Genomic DNA, 21,326 nt, shown 5'->3' on the forward strand with positions numbered 1-21,326 from the left:
TTAATTAATTTTCTATGCCATTTCCATTTTAACACCAGGTTGTTTTTTTTTTTTTCATTTCCAATTCTCTTTATATACAGAAGATCACTTCAGTATATAATTAGCAAAGACCTCATCAGTCTGCGCCCACACAGAAACGCAAAGTATAAAAATACTGTTTCAGTACCAGTCATAGCATCACTTGGCTTTAGACGACACATTAGGGACAGATCCCACATGGGGTGTTTATATTTTAAGTGTTATTTAAATTTGAATGTAACATAAAACTAAGACTTTAATCTAGGGATCATCTGAACTATATTAGATTTTAAAGGACACTGAATCTACCACTTTGAAGAAGAGAAAAGCTATCTCACTTGTGGTTATTTAAAGCTGAACATGATATAAAGGAAATGCATAGCTATTATTATTATTTATTTTTTTTGACAGGCAGAGTTAGACAGTGAGAGAGAGAAAGGTCTTCGTTCTGTTGGTTCACCCCCCCCCCCCAAATGGCCACCATGGCTGGTGTGCTGCGCCAATGCAAAGCCTGGAACCAGGCTCTTCCTCCTGGTCTCCCATACGGGTGCAGGGCCCAAGCACTTGGGCCATCTTCCACTGCCTTCCTGCGTCACAGCAGAGCGCTAGACTGGAAGAGGAGCAACTGGGATAGAATCCGGCGCCCCAGCCGGAACTGGAACACGGGGTGCCGGCGCCACAGGCAGAGGATTAGCCTAGCGAGCCATGGCGCCAGCCTGCATAGCTATTAATATATATTTACACATATGTACATATAAAATTTTTGCGTTGTATTATCAAATTAACTGCAACTTTACTTTTTCATACATGAATTATATGATACATGAACTATGCCAGTTTATTTTTAAATTTCGATGCAATTTTATTACATTTTTGGATCAAATAGAACACCTTTTAAAAACATATATTTGAGGGGAAGACAGAATATGTTCCCTTCCATTGACTGACTCCCCATATGCCTGGGATAGCTGGTGCTGGTCTAGGTTGAAGGTGGAAGTCAGGAACTCAATCCAGCTCTTCCATGTGGGCTTCAGAAATCCAGTTTCTTAAGCTATCACTGCTGCTTTCCAACTCTATTAGCAGGAAGCTGAGCCTGCAGCTGGAGGTAGGCCTTAAACCCAGACCCTTCTCTATCAGATGTAGACACTTTAACTTGATGCTAAGACAAATGCCTACCCTGAAATGTGCCACATTTTGACACCTTAAATACGCAGGCAGATCAAGTACACTTGCTAATCCTATTGATATTTTTTGGCATTTAATGAGTAGAGATTTTGAAAAATCCCCAATGTTACTAGAAATGTTTGCATATGCTGACTTCTATTACATAAATCAGATTAGGAGTCGAGTTTTGAATACTGAAGTGTCCAGCTATTACTATCGCTGTGTTTGCTTTTAGGGAAAGATGAAAAGAGTTGAATATGGAATGATTTGGTATCAATTGTACCTCATATATATTAATTAAATTAATGAAGATGCCACTTAATAACTGGGAAAAGCATTATAATGGAGGCATTGAGTGAAAAGTTTGTAGTGAATACTAGAAATTACTAATTAAGATAGTTTTTAATTATAAATTCTTGTCATCCCTTCTTTGGGAGTTATTAAAACTATTCAGAGAAAAATCTATAAAAATGATGTTCTCTTTAACGAGGCCATACAACATTATTCCTTGGACTGTTAACAAAGATTAAAGATTAAAAAGAAATGAAAGAAAACCCAAAAACTTCTGGTTTTGTGGATGTTGTTTGTCTGCAGCAATCACAGGATAGGACGGCAGAAGCCAGATGATGACTGACATTTCTGAAATGCATTGGACTGAAACCTACTAAGTGGGTCACTGCCAGTGAACAGTCGAGACGAGACTGAGCTGTTGTTTGGCCCTTGGAAGGTCTCTGTATGTGGTGATCATCCATTTGTTAGACTACATGTTTCAGATGGAGAACATCCTAATGTCAGGATAATGCCAAGGGTGACAAAGACAAATATTAAAATTACACAGATAAGGCTTTTCTATACTCCTTATGAAAGATGGGATACTTTGTAAAGAGCAAAACAGAAGGGCTGAGTGACTCTTGGCTATGCTTGGTAACAGTTGAGAAAATTAGTTTAATTTGGTTTCAAGTACTATTATTTTCAGTCATTTAGCAACTCTATAGAATAATTTATTAGTCTCAAATATTAACATATTTATAGCATCCTCATTCAAGCACTTGTATCATGTGTTGTTTGTTCTTCCTCAGGGTGAATATTGGCTCTTTTCCAGACTAATAAAAACATCTATCTATAATACACTTATCCATAAGTAGAGTCAATGATAAAAATGGAGTCATATATATTTATCATGTTTACTGAAACCTACTTAACCTCCACTGTATTAAAATACCATGTGTATTTTTAAATACATTATTTTTTACTTAAAGTTCACAACTATTAAAATACTGTGATATTTCCCATCAAACTGGTAATATTATGTTTCATTTATGAAAAGCATTTTCTCCATTAGTCCAAAATACAAAAACCTTGTCAAGGCACCGGATTCTGTCCCGGTTGCTCCTCTTCCAGTCTAGCTCTCTGCTGTGGCCTGGGAAGGCAGTGGAAGATGGCTCACGTCCTTGGGTCTTGAATCCACATGGGAGACCAGGAGGAAGCACCTGGCTCCTGGCTTTGGATCAGCACAGCGCCAGCCATAGTGGCCATTTTGGGGGGTGAACCAACGGAAGGAAGACCTTTCTCTCTCTCTCTCTCTCTCTCTCTCTATCTCTGTCAAAAAAGAAAAAAAAAAAAGAAAACTTGTCAAGGAACATTTCCTATTTACTTCATAATGATAAGTATTCATCCTGCATAAGGAACTTAATCAGGATGGGTGCATTTATTTGCTAATGCTCTTATTTCCTTCTAGAAAGTAAACTGTATTGCGAATTAAAGTAGCAGACTTCTTCAGGTTAGAGAGGCTGACCTTTAGGATTTCTAACCAATCAATATTTTTGGTGCATTTTTCCCCCTGACCTACATTATAAATCTATAGAAGCCCCAAAGAAAATGTGATTTTGGTTTTACAGTAACTATCTTTGAAACATCATCTTCAAAAGTATTTTATTATCTTACGAGTCCATTATTATACAAAATTAATACTTTAGCCACTGAGTGGAACAATTCATTTTTTTCTCAGTATTTTTGATAGAAACCACTGTTTGCTTCTGATTTACTTTTTTTTTCTTTCTTACTACATTCCTTTAATCTTTTTAAGTATGAAAACCTAATATAAAATTAGTAGGGATATGATAGATTACTGTTCCTTTGTGGTGAGCACACAGGACAGATCCAGTGGTCTTGAATACATGTATAACATAGGAAGTAGCGTTCATTTTCTCAGGGAAGAGAATTTGAAATTAAACTCTACTCAACTTTGGGAAGATCTGGTGGCCTCTGCAAGTATTAAACTCAGGATTTACTCTTCTCTGCCTTCAAAAATTCAAGGAAAGGAAGCATCTTCAAGTAGCTTCTCCTGTGTACCATCTTAGTCACCTGATTGCCAAGGGAGAGACAACCTTCAGAGTGACAAGTAAATACTGCTGACATTCCACATGTTTGGTCATTTTTGAGGCATGGAATTGCTATCACTGAGTGTGCGTTTTCAGTAAATGACTACACTCACAGTGACCTTCTAGTGGTAAGCTTAATGTGAGTTGCATTAATTTTCTATTGCTGCAGAACAGTTAGCTTCAAAATTTAGCAGCTTAAAACACTAAACATTTATCTTCCATACTTGCAAGAAAGAATCAGCTTTATAGCTGGGTTGTTCCAGTTCAACATCTCCAATGAGATTGTGGTAAGGATGTCTGTTCAAGCCTGTAGGCATCCATGGACTTGGCTGGAGCCTCATGACTCTTTCTTGGTGACTCCCTCATATGTATGGCATGTTGGTGCTGGTTGACAGTGGGAGACTTCTGTTCCTTGCCACAGAGATGCCTCAGTATGTGCTTGGCATGATATGTTCATAGGATTAAGTGGTCTGAGATAAAGGAAGGCAGACTCTAAAATGTCTCTTTTTTTTTCTGCTGCTTTTCTTTTTATTAATAAAAAAGAACCAATTTCATGTATTTCATAGGTACAGTTCTAAGAAGATAACCATATTCTCCTCCTCCCCCGCTCCCTCTCTTAATTTCCCTCCCTCCCTCCCTTGTTTCCTTCCTACCTTTCTTCCCTTTTCTTTTAATTTTTGCAAGGACATGCATTCAGTCCACTCTCTAATCACAGCTTTATAAACTGACCTTGCAAATCATACACTGTCATTTCTATTAGTTACAAAGATCAGCTGCATTCAAAATGGGAAAGGACCCTGTCCACGAGTGCCTGGATCCCAGGAGGGGAAGTTTTTGGGCGTTCACTTCGAGGCCGACTTCACAGGGCATAGTTATCCTCCATTTGGACAGCTGAGAAAGTTGGTGATGGGAAAGCTTGCGTTCCTTCATTGCCCATGTCTGTGCTACTTTCAGCAACCTTCTCTTTCCAAATCAGTACTTTCATGCCGGGCCCTTATTCCTCAGGGCTCTGCCCTCTGGTTCTTCCCATCTTTTAGTCCTCATGAAACCAACCAGTGTTCATTGAGGGCAAATTCCATGTGAGTTACTGTTTGTTCACACCGGTAAACAAATCACTTCCCTCATAGAGCTTTCCTTTTTTCAGAGTTTCTGCTTTCTGTCCTATGTTATACATGTATTCAAGACCACTGGATCTGTCCTGTGTGCTCACCACAAAGGAACAGTAATCTATCATATCCCTACTAATTTTATATTAGGTTTTCATACTTAAAAAGATTAAAGGAATGTAGTAAGAAAGAAAAAAAAAGTAAATCAGAAAAGTAAATCAGATGTCTCTTGTCATCCGTATTGTCCATTTTTGCCCTATTAACATTCTGCTTAGATTACTGTATATGTAATGAGGTAAACAAATTCAAGGTAGGAGATCAGTGGTTGGCACTATCCTCTTCAGGAACCATTTCTATTTCAAAGGAGATTTAACCTGAAAGCATAAAGCGGGACTTTATGAACCAGAGAAAGTGCTCAACACAGTGGGGAGGCTCCCTCTTTTGCAATAATGTCACTGCTTTAAATCAACTGCAGGATTTTTGTTCAATGGAAAATATTACTGTCAAGTTATATTATTTAGCATCATAGTCTTCACAGTGTGGGTATACAGAATAAGAAGAAAAGCACACGTTGAGCCTAAACGAGGGCAAAACACATAAATATAGTTATTTCCATGAACCCATGAAGAAAGAGATGAATTTTTTTGCCAGTATTTTCCCAAATTGACACAGTGTGATTTGAATGTCCCCAAATATGGCTGAAAGACATGGATCTCCTTTTACATACGTAATTGTTTGGGCCAAGAAATCTTTCCCCCACATGTCAGATTGGTCAACAATAAGGAGGTAAATGGAAACTAATGACACTCATCAAGTTGGTGATGTGAATGATTTATTGGACCCAATCACTTAACACTTTCCTAGAGTCAATATCGGGGAAAGAAAATGGGCTTTTATTATGGTAAACTGTACTTATCCTGTCAGCATTCAGTGATTTATTACAAACCTGTGGCTAGGATTAAGATATTATAAATGGGAGAAAATGGAAAGCTCATTAATTTTTTATACCCACAGGTGGAAGACATGCAATGGGCTGACAGAGAACACACTCGCCCGGCATCTGTCTGCAGCCTTCCATGTAAGCCTGGGGAGAGGAAGAAGACGGTGAAAGGGGTCCCCTGCTGCTGGCACTGTGAGCGCTGTGAAGGCTACAACTACCAGGTGGACGACCTCTCCTGTGAACTCTGCCCCTTGGACCAGAGACCCAACATCAACCGCACAGGCTGCCAGCGTATCCCCATCATCAAACTGGAGTGGCATTCTCCCTGGGCTGTGGTGCCTGTGTTTGTGGCAATACTGGGCATCATCGCCACCACCTTCGTGATCGTGACCTTTGTCCGCTACAATGACACACCCATCGTGAGGGCTTCAGGACGCGAACTTAGTTATGTGCTCCTAACAGGGATTTTTCTCTGTTACTCAATCACCTTTTTAATGATTGCGGCACCAGATACAATCATATGCTCCTTCCGACGGATCTTCCTAGGACTCGGCATGTGTTTCAGCTATGCAGCCCTTCTGACCAAAACGAACCGCATCCACCGAATATTTGAGCAAGGGAAGAAATCGGTCACTGCACCCAAGTTCATCAGCCCAGCATCTCAGCTGGTGATCACCTTCAGTCTCATCTCCGTGCAGCTGCTTGGGGTGTTCGTCTGGTTTGTTGTGGATCCCCCACACATCATCATTGACTATGGAGAGCAGCGGACTCTAGACCCAGAGAAGGCCAGGGGAGTGCTCAAGTGTGACATTTCTGATCTCTCGCTCATTTGTTCACTTGGATATAGTATCCTCTTGATGGTCACTTGTACTGTTTATGCCATTAAAACAAGAGGTGTTCCAGAGACTTTCAATGAAGCCAAACCCATTGGATTTACCATGTATACCACCTGCATCATTTGGTTAGCTTTCATTCCCATCTTTTTTGGTACAGCCCAGTCAGCAGAAAAGGTAAGTGACAGGAAATGTATTTGGCAGTCCGTTTCCTGGATTTAACTTCTTCCTTTAGGATCCTTCCATTTATTATATACATATGTTTCCATCCCTCAAGGTCGCTTTGGTTTGAGAAAGTGTTGACTAAGATTGATTTTTCCATGAAGAAACACTTTAATGGGTGCTCCTTGGAAAGGTTGAAGATTGACAAAGCTCACATAATTTTCCGGGTCTCTCCTCCCAGCTCTGTGATCTTCTAACATCACAGTTCTTTTCTAAATGTAAATTAAAGGAGGGAAGGAAGAAGGACAAGCATGGGTCAGAGAGGCAAGCTATACCAGAGATCTCCCACTGTGTGACAGCTACCTCCCTTTCTCTTCTCATGTGAGGCTGGCCAAAAGCCATTCTTTGATAACGATGACTTTTGTGATGCAAGCAGAATTTACAGTAAAACAACCATAGCACAAAGGAACTGAAATGGTTCAGTTCAGTGTGAACCACCTTCCTACTTCTCAGCCCCCATTCTTGTGGATTTTCCTTATGTAGAGATTGGTGGTAGGGAGTGAAGAAGACAGCAATGCTATAAAGCAGTTTCTAATTATTTAAGAGGAAAATCAATGGGATCCCCCAAAGTAGTTTTCTTTCTAAGTTATCTCCCATTAACATTTTCTACATGAAATGTTAATAATGAAGAACATGTGTATAGGAAAGGAAGTATTTGCAGAACTGGATATGTCTAGTTTTATGATCAGAAAAGCAGGGAACTAAATAAGGTCAACCTTGAAATTTAAGGTTTCAGTATTGAGGTGATACAAACTGTCTTGCATAGCACAAGAGAATGCTGTCTTTCTGTAATGATAAGCCCTTAAGATCTAATGTGTATGTGAGAAAGTTCTTCTAAGTGAGGACTTCAAGATTTTCTATCTCCCATCATCAGCAGTTGTCAAAAAAAAAAAAAAAAGCGAATACCTTGGGGGGCAATTACATTTCCTAGGCTGTAATTTTCCAAGTGGGGTTCTACCTGGCTTAAAATCTCAGCAAATTCACAAAAAGTCCTCAATAAGAGAATGGAGGGCTCATTAGTATGAACATTCATCCTCCACTAGATCAATGTGGCCTTCAACCATATTACGACAAAAAATGTAGTTCAGCAAACTTGCTGCCGAGCAGTCAACTTGTCATGGGTTGCTGATGTTTCATGATCACACAGCCTGGTGCAAGTCCATGAATATTTTATGAAGGACCAAGGATGTGGCAAGAAAGTAAAGTAAGAGGGTAAGCTCTAACTCTAATAATCAGAAAACACATTTTGATACACATAGATGGGAATTTATTAGGGTCAAACCTGCAAATTTAACTTAGGAAAAAGAGTGGGTGAGCTTGAAAGCAAGACTCTCAGTCTATTGTTTTGTTTTTTTTGGATTTTTTAAAATATATTTTATCAGACCAGTCAGTGCAAAAATATTTTTTCATATTTTAGAAATGCTTAAAGTATGTGCATTATTAATAACATCAGTGAAAAAATTACTCATATTTGAACTACCTTTGTGTACCGTTTAATCTGGAGGGTTCTGTGACTAGTATTTTATTCTGCTTTCGAGTGGACAACAAATATTGGAAGCAAACAAAATCTCCTGAGCTAATATCTAATTTATTTTTCTTCATTTATATTTTATAATCTATAACCTGCTCTTCCTTTTCATACAATGCCTTACAAGAATGGGAGAAGCACATATGTACTGTTTATAAGAATGTTTAAATGTAATGTTTATAAGTTTTTTTTTTCTATTTAGATATGTCTTTCAGTGCCTCCATTTCTGACTAAGTGAAATCATGGGCCTCCAACATGCTACTGTACATCATACAGTAGTTAATAACATGCATAATATTCAGAACTTTTTTTATGGTAATACTAACCATAAGCATGTTCTCTAAGTCAGTACTATTATAGGTGGTAGGTGCCCCGTAGGAGCAGTTGTGGAGACAATAAGAACCTCAACATGAAATGGACATGCAGCTGTCGGGAGAGGGGATGGAGATGTCCCTATGCTGCTGTCCATGCATTTGAAAACTTGGAATTTATACATTTTTTATGGATATGGATATATGTGGGCATGTAGACGTATAATTGCAGTGGCTAGGAAAATTTCAGAAGCACCTTGTAGGAAAAGTTATGCATCATGTTAGCTGGAACTTATTTTGTGTTCATTATATCATTGAATGTGGAGAAGATTGAAGAAATCAATAGAAAACAATAACTCTAAGAGATTTCAGAACATTGTACAACACTTAAATTATTCAGTTAGTCTTAGAATTGTTGAGCTTAGACCAGCTCTATATCAATAATTTTACACCTAAAATACTTTATGTAATAAAATGATTTCTTATAAACTTCACCTTAAAATTTACTACCTGCTATTCTTAAAGTACCTTTTATTATTCAAAATGATACAAAAGTTCTTGAATATACTTTTCATTGCTAAAATTATTGACATGAGTATTCAGAATGAATACAATTTTTTTTTATTTCTAAAGAAAGTCTTTCAATCAGTTTTCCTGACTTTGGAGGAATTGTTCAGTCCTCCGTTTTCACTGATAATGCCCAGCCAATTAGTCCAGGTTATCAACTTGAAGCACTTACAACAGCTAGGCAACACATACATCCATTAATTCAGCAGATCTTTATTGAGCAGTGTGTCGGGCATTGTGCTAATTATCGAACCCTTGTCAGTCTGCTTCCCTGAGCTATCCTTCTAGTCTGATTCCCAGCCCATGCCTTCCTGACACCTGCCAGCACCAGGAGGATGCCAGGCTCCAGAGCAGGAGAAGAGGGTGAAAAGTCAGGTCTGAGATCAAAGGGCAAAGAAGAGAACTGTGAAACTGAAACTCAACATGAGTGACATGGAATTTAGAAGATGGGAGGCAGCAGCAGAACACATTTTCTTCCAGTATGCATGTCATTATGCCTTCTCAGAGTAATGTCTGCAATAGAATTCATCTATCCATACGGGTCTCTTTGAAGTTATAAGAAGCAGAAATAAAAAAGACTAGTTGCATAGTTTAGACAGATGTCTTGAAATGTCTGCATAAAAGCGAGTTATTAAAGGAGACATTGTCAGGAAGACAGGTGGCTCTTTGGAAGGTGTTTCTGTTCAATGGTTAAACACCTTTTGTTTTGCTCATTGCTTCTTCTAGATTTTTAAATAGAGATGAATAATTTTTTCAATAGATTTAATGATGCTATTTTCTTTTTCTGTAGAAAAGTGAGCTGGAAAAAGGGTGGACACACTGAGGCATGACCATATAGACTAACACAAACTCCTGTAATTGTCCTAAAAAGACAAAATGCTAAGATATAATTAACTTAACCATCAGGAGCAGAATCCTTAGGGATGGCTAGGAGCTGTTAGGATGGCAGAAATACCCTACATACATATTTTACCATTGCTAATTGGGCTTATAAAATCAAGATAATCAGACACAGGTTATGACACCACCAAACTCCAAAGAACCCAGTACTTCAACCAAAGAAATGGATAGAAAGGAAAAAAAAAAAAAACCTCATAATGGAAAAGAAAATAAAACTCAAAGCTGTAAAAAAAATGTAAATAAACCCCAAACCAGTTTTATTCTTTTTCTCTCTGGATATATAGTACAACATCTCTCTGGGAGGTCAGATCAGAAACCTAGACTTCTCTTTCTACTCACTCTCACCCCCTTATTTCCTCTTCTCCCCTATAATTATCATCTGTAAAAATACATGGGGGACAAGTAGAATCTATCCAAAGTACATCTTAATGACCATGCCTCAACATAAGCCCTTATATAGTACTATTTCAATAAAGGCCTATGGAATGCACTCTGATGACCTAATAATATAAATGCTTTTTAATGATTTTAGGTAGATTATGGCATAACAGAAATGTTCTGTATACATTTTATTGTGATTCCCAATTACAACAAATTTCTCTTTTTTAAGATTTATTTACTTATTTGTTTGAAAGGGAAGTTAGAGAGAGAGAAAGAGAGAGAGTAATTGAGCCTCCATTTGCTGGTTTACTCCCCAAATGGCCAGAATGGCCACGGCAGGACCAGGCTGAAGCCAGGAGTCAGGAGATTCATCTGAGTCTCCCATGTGGGTGCAGGGGCCCAAGGACTTGGGCCATCCTCCGCTGCTTTCCCAAGCACATTATCAAGGAATTGGATTGGAAGTCGAGCAGCCTAGGCTGGAACCAGTTACCCACATAGGTTGCTGGCCTCACAAGCAGTGGCTCTGGCCACTGTGCTACAACACTGGCCCCCTATAACAACTTTATTTTCTGAAAAATTTCTTTCTATTTAATAATGGCCACATACATTTCTTTACAATTTTTTTCACTGTCACTTGTTCTGAAGTAGGACCACCAAATATTTAGACAGAAACATAAAAAAGAGTACTTGGCTTTTCTTAGTTCTAAAATTCCGAAGCAGAGGGGGTAGGATCTGACTCTCCACACACTTCTGCCATGTTACTGCTCCTTCCTTCTTCCACTGTGCTTATCTGTTGCAGAGGATGCAAGGGTCCAGTAGTCGGCCAATAGGAAGAAGGGCATACACTCTGGAGCGTGAAGATTTTATTTTAAACCCTGGCTATGCTAAATTAGCTGAGAAAACATAGGCAAGTGGTTATACTTCTGCAGAGAGTTGGAAGTTTCCCCAGAGAATGCAAATTTGAATATAATGCAAAGTAAAACAATCACCTGCCTTCTGAGGTGCTCAGCCTCATCCTCAAACTAGAGCAGACTTGAGTCTGTGTATTCTGGAAAAGGGCAGGATGATTTCTGTATTTAAAAAAAAGAACGACTGCTTTTGGAGTGTTTTTTTGTACAATAGATGCCTCGTGCAGTTTTGCTGAGACTTACCTAACATGACTCTTTAGAAAGCTTTTGGCACATAGTAAGCAATGAGTGAGTGTTGGCTATTCTTACCTTTAGGCTATTATCCATGGGGCCAAGGACCTTATTTGGGTTTGCTCACTATCATACCCTTAACACCTAGCATAATCCAAGATCTGGAATAATTTCTTTAAATAATGTGTTTAGTGACTGATTATATTCAGGTGAAATGAATGGGAAGAGTAGATTTGTCTAATTATTTTAGTTTCTCCAGTTTTTAGATTCTGTCTGTGCAGGCCCCCCAACTGGAAGTGTTTTCTCAAACCTAGAGGCTTGCCTGAAGCTGTCAGTCACCCAGATTACTGCAGGAAAAGAAGGCTGTGAGGGAGGCAGGCATCTGCAGGATTAGGAGAGAAACGGTCTTGAGGCAATGTGTAACTGCTTTTCAAATCCTGGAGGAAAGTAGTGTCCTCAGAAAACTGTTGCTGAAATCTTTATACTTTGAAATGAGAATTACTCTAACAAGAGTTGAGAGAGCAGTAATAAAATTCCTGCTCTAAGGAATAGTCCAAATGGGAAGAGAAGTCTGAAAGCCCTAGGTGAAGAGTGCAAATCAACCTGCACAGTGATGGAAGAAATATGCATAACAGGTGCTCCCTGAGCTCATTCTCCAGCCACACCTGTCTCCTGAGATTTGTCCATTATCTTGTAAAGGAGAAAGTGGAATCAGCCATCAGTACTCATCATGGGTGCTCACAGTTGTTGCATGTAACCATGCCAGGTTATCTGTTGGTAAATTATATTGTCATTTGTAGCAGATCGCTTTGAAGGCTTTAGTGGTGTCCCAAGTTATGGAATCAGTTCGCATCTTGTGGTAGATTATTTCTGGTTGCGAGGAATTGTACCAGACTATTGCAGTCTACCCTGGACTAGTAAAGACAAATAAGAGAAAAGGAAACATCTGGACAAGAAAGCATTTGTATTATTTCTTTATGCACTTAATTTAAATGCCATGCTTGTGAAGACAGAGTAAGGGAAGGGGTTATAGGGCACATGGAGGCAGTCAGTTAAGAAGCTCACCTAGGCAATGCTGCCTTATCCAAGGTTTGTGTTGTCCTCTGGTTGTGCTACGTATTGTCGCTGCAGGAAATGATCAACTTGACACATTTAGACAGTTTTTTCCAGAAACACTTATCTTGACAAAAGAAAATTTGTTCAATGAACCTTCATTAGATTTCATGATCTGACTTTTTGGACTCAGGAAGAGGTGGGGCCTACGACTACTGAATTGAAGCATTGAGTGTTTAGTGAGAATGTGATATTTCCACATTATTTTAAATTAAAATTGATTTTACAAAGGATTTGAATTTCCTATGCCGAAAGTATACTAATTTAACCACTAAATACTGAACTGGAAACTTAGTCCAAGAGTTAATACTTTCTACCAAAATGGTTTAGCTTTCTTAAAATGATTGGAAAATTCTGAAGTACTAGTTTTTTATTATTCAGAGTCATAGTGACTATGGCTTTGTTTCAAAATGTTTGGAGAAATGTCATAGAAATAAACTTAATTTTTTTTCCATACTGACAGAACCTTAATGACACCCCAGACTGTTGATGGTGGAGAATGTAGTGACTAAATGTAGTGACTAATTTACTTATGGTTGTTTCAAATTGCATTTTCCATGATTCAGTAGATGCTTATATCTCATGAGGCACAGAGGGTGCCAGGAAGAACAGATTGCAACCAAACAGTTCTCTTTGGATGTGGCTATATATATATATATATATATATATATGTTGGGGAATTAAAAACATCTAAATGTAGTATCATATAGGTATGGAGTACCCACCTAAAGGTACATAAAATATTTAACCTAGTATTAATATAAATTCCAGGCTATCAAAAATAAATTCAGTGCAGATTTATTTTAATCATTGAAAATTATAAGAAAAACTTAATCTGGCTTCTGGTTCAAGGTAAGTGCTGGCAAAAATATATGCCCTTCTGTCACTAAGATAACAATGGAAAATAAAAAATGATGGCGGGGGTGAGAGAGAGAGAGAAAGAAAGTAGAAAGAAGGAGGTTCTACCATTACATTGTTAGAACCAACGTTAGAACCAAAGTTAGAACCAACAAAATCCTGAAAAATGAAAGTCAAGTTGATTGAATTATGGAAAAATTGAAAGGGAAGCATAGGGCAGGTATCTGGTGCTGTGGGTTAAACTGTGACCTCTGATGCTAGCATCCCATATGGGAACACTAGTTCAAGCCCTGGCTGCTCGCCTCCTGTTCCAGCTCCTTGCTAATGTGCCTGGGAAAGCAATGGAAGATGGTTCAAGTGCTTGGGCCCTGGCCACCCACACAGGAGACCTGGATGAAGCTCCTGGCTCCTGGCTTTGACCTAGCTACCCTTTCCTGGTCATTGCAGTCATTTGCAGAGTAAACTAGCAGATGGAAGAACTCTCCCAGTCTTTCCCTTCTCTGTAACTCTGCCTTTCAGATAAGTAAATAAACAAATGCATACTCTTTAAAGTGGGGAGGGTAACACAACCTGATGCATGAATTGTCCTTTCCATGGGAGTCCCAAATAACTGCCAAGTTGAAAGTCACTTAAAGAATTGAAGCAGGCATTGCTGTGACTGTCAAGGAAGCAGTTAAAGAACCATTTTACAGAATAACCATGCCAGATGGACCCACACTTCTCCTTTCTGCCCCAACTTTAATGAACAGAGAGTGCAGGTTAAAATGAAGAATTCTAAAGAATGAGAATTATATGATGACAGAGGACTTCGTTGGAGGACAAAAGGCACCAAAAGAAAAAGAGCACAGTTTGAAGTTTTTATTTTAGATGTGGATGGAGAGAATAGGAAATATAGACTATCTGGGACATAAATATGCTAAATTTTTAAACTATTAGAACAGGTTCCTGTTGGAGTCAGTCCTCGGTCAGCTTGCTTGCCAGTACCCGTGCGTACTGGCCAGAAGAGAAGCCAGACAGATAAAAGATCCATTGGCACAGGTCCATAGGTAGCTGTCCATCCCTACCAGGAAGCTGCCTCAGTCAACCTGGCTGTTCATTCAAAATTATACAAGGAGTCATGAACAAGTTCAAGACAAAATGTGTATTATTATAAAACCATAATAAAATAAACATCTTTTAGTTGTGTTTTCCATGAACGTTTGGAAGTACCATAATATGTGAACAGCCAAGAATCACAGAACTGCAGAAAACCAACAGCATAATATTAAAAGACTAAAAAATAAACAGAATACCAGACCCCCCACCAAAAAAAAAAAAATTACCAGGTGTAATTTAAAAATTAAAAGAATTAAAAAAACAAACACGTGATTTTGTTTGTTTGTTTGTTTGTTTTTTTGACAGGCAGAGTGGACAGTGAGAGAGAGACAGAGAGAAAGGTCTTCCTTTGCCATTGGTTCACCCTCCAATGGCCACCGCGGTAGCGCGCTGCGGCCGGCGCACCGCGCTGTTCTGATGGCAGGAGCCAGGTGCTTATCCTGGTCTCCCATGGGGTGCAGGGCCCAAGCACTTGGGCCATCCTCCACTGCACTCCCTGGCCACAGCAGAGAGCTGGCCTGGAAGAGGGGCAACCGGGACAGGATCAGTGCCCCGACCGGGACTAGAACCTGGTGTGCTGGCGCCGCAAGGCGGAGGATTAGCCTAGTGAGCTGCGGTGCCGGCCACAAACACGTGATTTTAACTGACATTGTAAGAGAATTGAGAGCTGCAAGTAGCTAGGAAGAGACAAGAAAGGATTCAGGTTTCTGAGGAAGTAGATCATGCCATATGGATTTTGGGCTCCTAACTCTAAAACTATGAGATAATAAATTTCTGTTGTTTTAACCTGCCCAGTTTGTGATACTAGATATTAGACAACCCTAGGAAGCTGGTACACTACACGGTCAGTAGGACTACATCTGACTTTGCAGGTATTTCATCTTGGTCCTCATTTTTGTCACAAATGCAGTAACATTTTTTCACATTTCTACCTTTCATATGTCAATATTTTCGTGTAAAATTATAGTAAGTAATTCTCCCAATCTTAAAATAAATATGAAGGGGCTTTGAAAAATTTGTAAAAATAGAATTTAAAGATAAATATTAACAAATATAGACTTTCTCGGTAAAAGCTCCATCAAGGTAAGTATAATTTTGTGAGTGATAATACCAGCTATGTAATCCAACCCTAAAAAACCCGAGAGGCCTGGGAGTTTAGTTGTGTCAATGTGATCTTTTATTTTGTTTACATTGTTACCTGAAGAAAAATGAGTGTCCTTTACTTTTTATTTATTTATTTATTTATTTATTTAGGTAAGGGAAAGGGTTTATTGGTGGGGAAACCCAGCAGACCAACGGGAAGGGGAAAAGAAGGACAAGTGAGAGGGAGAGAGAGAGAGAGAGAGAGAGAGAGAGAGAGAGAGAGAGAGAAACACCATGTGTTCAGAAACAGGACCTCTTAAAACTTTGCCAGGGAGCAGTCAGGGAAGTAGGAGCAGTGAATCCCATTAGGGTGTGGGTGGAGCTGACAGTGGTGGTTGGGCTATGGGGTCATCTGGCTTCCAGCCATGGCAGCTGGGGCTAGAGCTGAGGAGGGTGTCAGGGTATAGATTGTGCCATAGATAAGACTGCATCATTTTACTAACATTTTCCTGTTTTGTTTTTTTATAAAGCAGGAGTTGTGTGGGAACACATAGCCCCCAAAGTCCTTTTTTTATGATTAAGGGAAAAAAAAGTCAGAAAAGCTAAATCTGTAGTGTAGGGTGGATACCTAATGATTTACTATCAATGGTCTGGCAAAATTATCTTGTTTGATGAGAATGAGCAGGGACCTTGTTGGCATGGAGAAAGACTCTAGTGAAGCTCTCTTGGGCATTTTTCTCTTAAAATTTTGGCATTCCCAAAGCATTTTCTTAATAAGATGTTATCATGCTTGGTCCTCCAGATAGTTAACAAGCAGAATGTCTATAGCATCACCCTAAAATGTTACTGTCATATTTACTCTTGACCAGTCCACTTTTGCTTTGATTGAACCTTTTCCACATTTTAGTATCCATGGCTTTGATTCTGCTTTGTCCTCAAAATCATATTCATAAAGCTATGTTTCATCTCCTATTACAATTTCTGAGAGAAATGTTCCAGGATCTTGATCCTACTTATTTAAAATTTCCTTTGAAATCTTTATTTTTTTTTCTGCTGCTGATCTAGATGCAACAGTTTGGGCGCCCACTGAGCTAAAAGTTTGCCTCCCTTTAATTTTCAGTCAGTGTTGTGTGAGCTGAACCAGTTGTGATGTCTATGGTGTTGACTATTGTTTGTACTGTAATCATTAGTATTCTTCAATTAGAGCACAAACAAGTTGTTTTCTTCCTCAGAAATTGATGTCGATGGTCTGTCTGTTGCTGTAGACTTTGTCTTCAACATTATCTCCTGAAAATGAATTATCCATTTGTAACCTTCTTATTTCTCTGGAGAATTTCCTCATAATTTTTTTTTTTTTGCAAAGAATCAGATATATAACCATTGTTCCACTGAAGTTTTTGTTCCACTGAAGTACCATGAATTTGATGTTTGTTCTTGCTTCACTTTTAGAATTCTCGTTGCTCTAGTCAAGCTGTTTTCACACTGATATCTTACTCTTCTTAGCCTTTCAAACTGTATCTTGTGCAGACATGTTATAACATGTCAGTGTGCATTTATTTTGTGGAAAATATCTGAAGTCAAAGCATAGTCTTCACAATACTCATTTTACATGAGATCTTTTAAAAAGATTTATTTATTTATTTGAAAGTCAGAATGAGAGAGACTGATCTTACAGCCACTGGGTCACTTCCTAGATGGCCTCATTGGCCAGGGTTGAGCCAAGCTGAAGCCAGGAGCTAGGAGCTTCATCTGGGTCTCCCATGTGGGTGGTGGGGACCTAAGTACTTGGGACATCTTCCGCTGCTTTTCCCAGGCCATCAGCAGGGAGCTGGATTGGAAGTGGGGCAGCTGGGACTGGAACTGGTGTTCATATGGTATACTAGTGTTACAGGTGGCGCTTACCTGCTACATCACAATGCTCGTCCCTTTAGCTGAACATTTTAAAGAGCCTCTATGTAAGTACAATGAGTGACTAATATTTTTTTTTTTTATTTTTGACAGGCAGAGTGGACAGTGAGAGAGAGACAGAGAGAAAGGTCTTCCTTTTGCCGTTGGTTCACCCTCCAATGGCCGCCGCGGTAGGCGCGCTGCGGCCGGCGCACCGCGCTGTTCCGATGGCAAGAGCCAGGTGCTTCTCCTGGTCTCCCATGGGGTGCAGGGCCCAAACACTTGGGCCATCCTCCACTGCACTCCCTGGCCACAGCAGAGAGCTGGCCTGGAAGAGGGGCAACCGGGACAGGATCAGTGCCCCGACCGGGACTAGAACCCGGTGTGCCGGTGCCGCAAGGCGGAGGATTAGCCTGTTGAGCCACGGCGCCGGCCGAGTGACTAATATTAAGATGACAAGAATTAATGAAGAGTTGTAACTTTGAGCTATTGTCAATGAAGCTATCAATGAAGTGGTAAGATTGTCTTTCTGTTAATGACACTATAGTCAAAGGAAAATATGGAATACATGTACAAATATCCATTTGTAGGTGTGTATGGAAAAGATCAATCAAGGAATAAGAAAGTGATGCTGAAAGTCAAATTATGTGAATAAAAACCAAAAACTAAACAAGTGGACAAAAACTGGACTGGAGCTCTGTAGGGTCAAATAATAGGTAGAATCAAAAGAAAGTGAACAAAGATAAATAAGAGGAAGTATTAAAACTTGTTGAACATAGATGCAAAATTCTAACATATAGCTAATAAATAGCCTAAAGAGGAAACAGCGACAAAGAAGGGGAAGACATAATCTTTTAAAAATGAAGACGGAAATTTTCACCAATGGAATTTTGATTTTTTTTTTTGATAGGGCCTTGCATCCAAGTAAAATTTCATTAATTGACTGAAAATTCTATGAACTTTTAGAGGAAAAGAGATCTCTATCGGGAATCAAAATTAGAACTCATCTGCCTCCCTGGATTCTAGACAGTGATGAGCAAATACTGCCTTGAAGAAAAATATTTTAAATTTAAAATCATATGGGCAGCCAAACTATTAGTTGATGTGAGGGTAAAAGTGTAAATGACATAGATAAAGACATATCAGGTGTATGGTGGATAGCAGTGACAATTTCATATGATAAATGAAGAATTTAAAAAGGAGTTGTAAACAATGAGAACTGAGTGGTTCATTACCCTCTAAAAGCCAACATTTTAATAATTCTATATATTATTTTTCCTTCATGTCTATTTATGCTTCTTGAGTGAAACTAAAGTAAGTGATGTTAGTAGCCATAATAGAGAATTTGCTTTATGTCTTGGTCTTACATTGTTAGAAGGAATCTATAAACAAAACAGATATTTATATAACAAAGTGAATATAAATATTTTTAACTTTGTACATTAAAAATAGTAATATAGGGCCTGGTGTTGTGGTCTAGTGATTAAAACCATTGCCAGCAATGGCAGCATCTCATGTAGGCAACAGTAGTGTCCTTGCTGCTCCACTTCTGATCCAGTTCCCAGCTAATGGCCAGGGAAAAGCAGCAGTGTGCCCCTGCCAACTGAGTGGGAGACCTAGATGAAGCTCCTGGCTCCTGGATTTAGACTGGTTCAGCCCTGGCTGTTGCAGCCCTCTGGGGAATGAGCCAGCAGAAGGAAGATCATTCTTTCTCTCTCCATCTCTCCCCTTTACTCTTAGTAATTCTGACTTGCAAATAAATATATAAATCTTTGTTTAAAAACTTTTATTTAATGAATATAAATTTCCAAAGTACAGCTTATGGATTACAATGGCTTTCCCCCACCCCAAACTTCCCTCCCACCCGCAACCCTCCCCTTTCCCACTTCCTCTCCCCTTCCATTCACATCAAGATTCATTTTCAATTCTCTTTATATACAGAAGATCAGTTCAGTATATATTAAGTAAATATTTCAACAGTTTGCCCCCACATAGTAACACAAAGTGAAAAATTCTGTTGGAGTACTTGTTATAGCATTAAATCACAATGTACAGCACAAAAAGGACAGAGATCCTACATGATATTTTTTTTAAAAATTGATTAATTTTCTATGCAATTTCCAATTTAAAACCAAGTTTTTTTTTTCATTTTCAATTATCTTTATACACAGAAGATCGATTCAGTATACACTAAGTAAGGATTTCTTCAGTTTGCACCCACACAGAAACACAAAGTGTAAAATACTGTTTCAGTACTAGTTATAGCATTAATTCACATTGGACAACACATTAAGGACAGATCCCACATGAGACGAAAGTACACAGTGACACCTGTTGTTGATTTAACAATTTGACACTCTTGTTTATGGCATCAGCAATCTCCCTAGGCTCTAGTCATGAGTTGCCAAGGCTATGGAAGCCTTTAGGTTTCGCCGACTTTGATCTTATTCCGACAGGGTCATAGTCAAAGTGGAAGTTCTCTCCTCCCTTCAGAGAAAGGTACCTCCTTCTTTGATGGCCCCGTTCTTTCCACTGGAATCTCACTAACAGAGATCTTTCATTTAGGTCTTCTTCTTTTTTTTTTCTTTTCCATGGTTTCTTGGCTTTCCATGCCTACAATACTATCATGGGCTCTTCAGCCTGATCCGAATAGCTTAAGGGCTGATTCTGAGGCCAGAGTGCTATTTAGGACATCTGCTATTCTATGGGTCTGCTGTGTATCCCACTTCCCATGTTGGATTGTTCTTTCCCTTTTTGATTCTATCAGTTAGTATTAGCAGACACTATAGCTAAGACCTGGAACCAACCCAAATGCCCATCAGCAGCAGACTGGATAAAGAAATTATGGGACATGTACTCTATAGAATACTATACAGCAGTCAAAAAAATGAAACCTGGTCATTTGCAACAAGATGGAGGAATCTGGAAAACATCATGCAGAGTGAATTAAGCCAGTCTCAAAGGGACAAATATCATTTGTTTTCCCTGATCGGCGACAACTAAGTGAGCACCAAAGGGCAAACCTCTTGAAGTGAAATGGACACTATGAGAAACAGTGACTTGATCAGCTCTTGTCCTGACTGTTGATGTACAACTTAATACTTTATCCATTTTAGTATTTTTTTTTCTAGTACTGGTGGTTGAACTCTGTAATTAACACACAATTATTCTTAGGTGTTTAAATTTTAACTGAAAAGTGATCCCTGTTAAATATAAGAGTGGGAAAAAGAGAGGGAGGAGATGTACAATTTGGGACATGCTCAATCGGACTTGCCCCAAATGGTAGAGTTAGAAACGTGCCAGGGGATTCTAATATATCAAGGTGGCATGTACCAATGCCATCTCACTAGTCCAAGTGATCAATTTCAGTTCACAATTGATCACACTGATAGGTCTAAGAGTCAAATATATAAATCTTTAGAAATAGTAATATAACAAGAAACTGCTAGACCTTTAAGGATAACAATTGAGAAGGGAATTTTGCACATGTGCTACTTCATCATATTTTATGCTGAGTAGCCAACAGATGCAATCTAAAGTTAATAGGTCAAGATATTTGAATATATTGCTTAAACAACAGTGAAAATGTAACTTGTTCATTCAAATTGATTAATTCTGTAAAAGGACAGGTACCAGGAGATGGGTAGATGGGTAATGAAGGGTTTTTATGTTATCATGTTATCTAATAAATACTTAGGTTTTAGTTAACAATCTATATATTAAAACATAATTAACTGCATAAAAAAGAATTTAAGTTCAAATTGGGTATCTTTCAAATCTTTTGAATCACAGGTTTATTC

General features: G+C 38.8%; 1 protein-coding gene across 1 annotated transcript in view; it reads left to right on the plus strand.

The window, feature by feature from the left end:
• The window catches only part of GRM8 (glutamate metabotropic receptor 8), a 930,207-nt gene that overhangs the window by 791,351 nt on the left and 117,530 nt on the right, over nt 1–21,326 (plus strand). The window contains exon 8 of the mRNA XM_062198428.1: nt 5,684–6,619. Within this exon, the coding sequence (XP_062054412.1) occupies nt 5,684–6,619 (936 nt within the window). The remainder of the gene's footprint in view (nt 1–5,683; nt 6,620–21,326) is intronic.

This window comes from Lepus europaeus, chromosome 1 (genome assembly GCF_033115175.1).
Source record: "Lepus europaeus isolate LE1 chromosome 1, mLepTim1.pri, whole genome shotgun sequence".
NCBI lineage: Eukaryota > Metazoa > Chordata > Mammalia > Lagomorpha > Leporidae > Lepus > Lepus europaeus.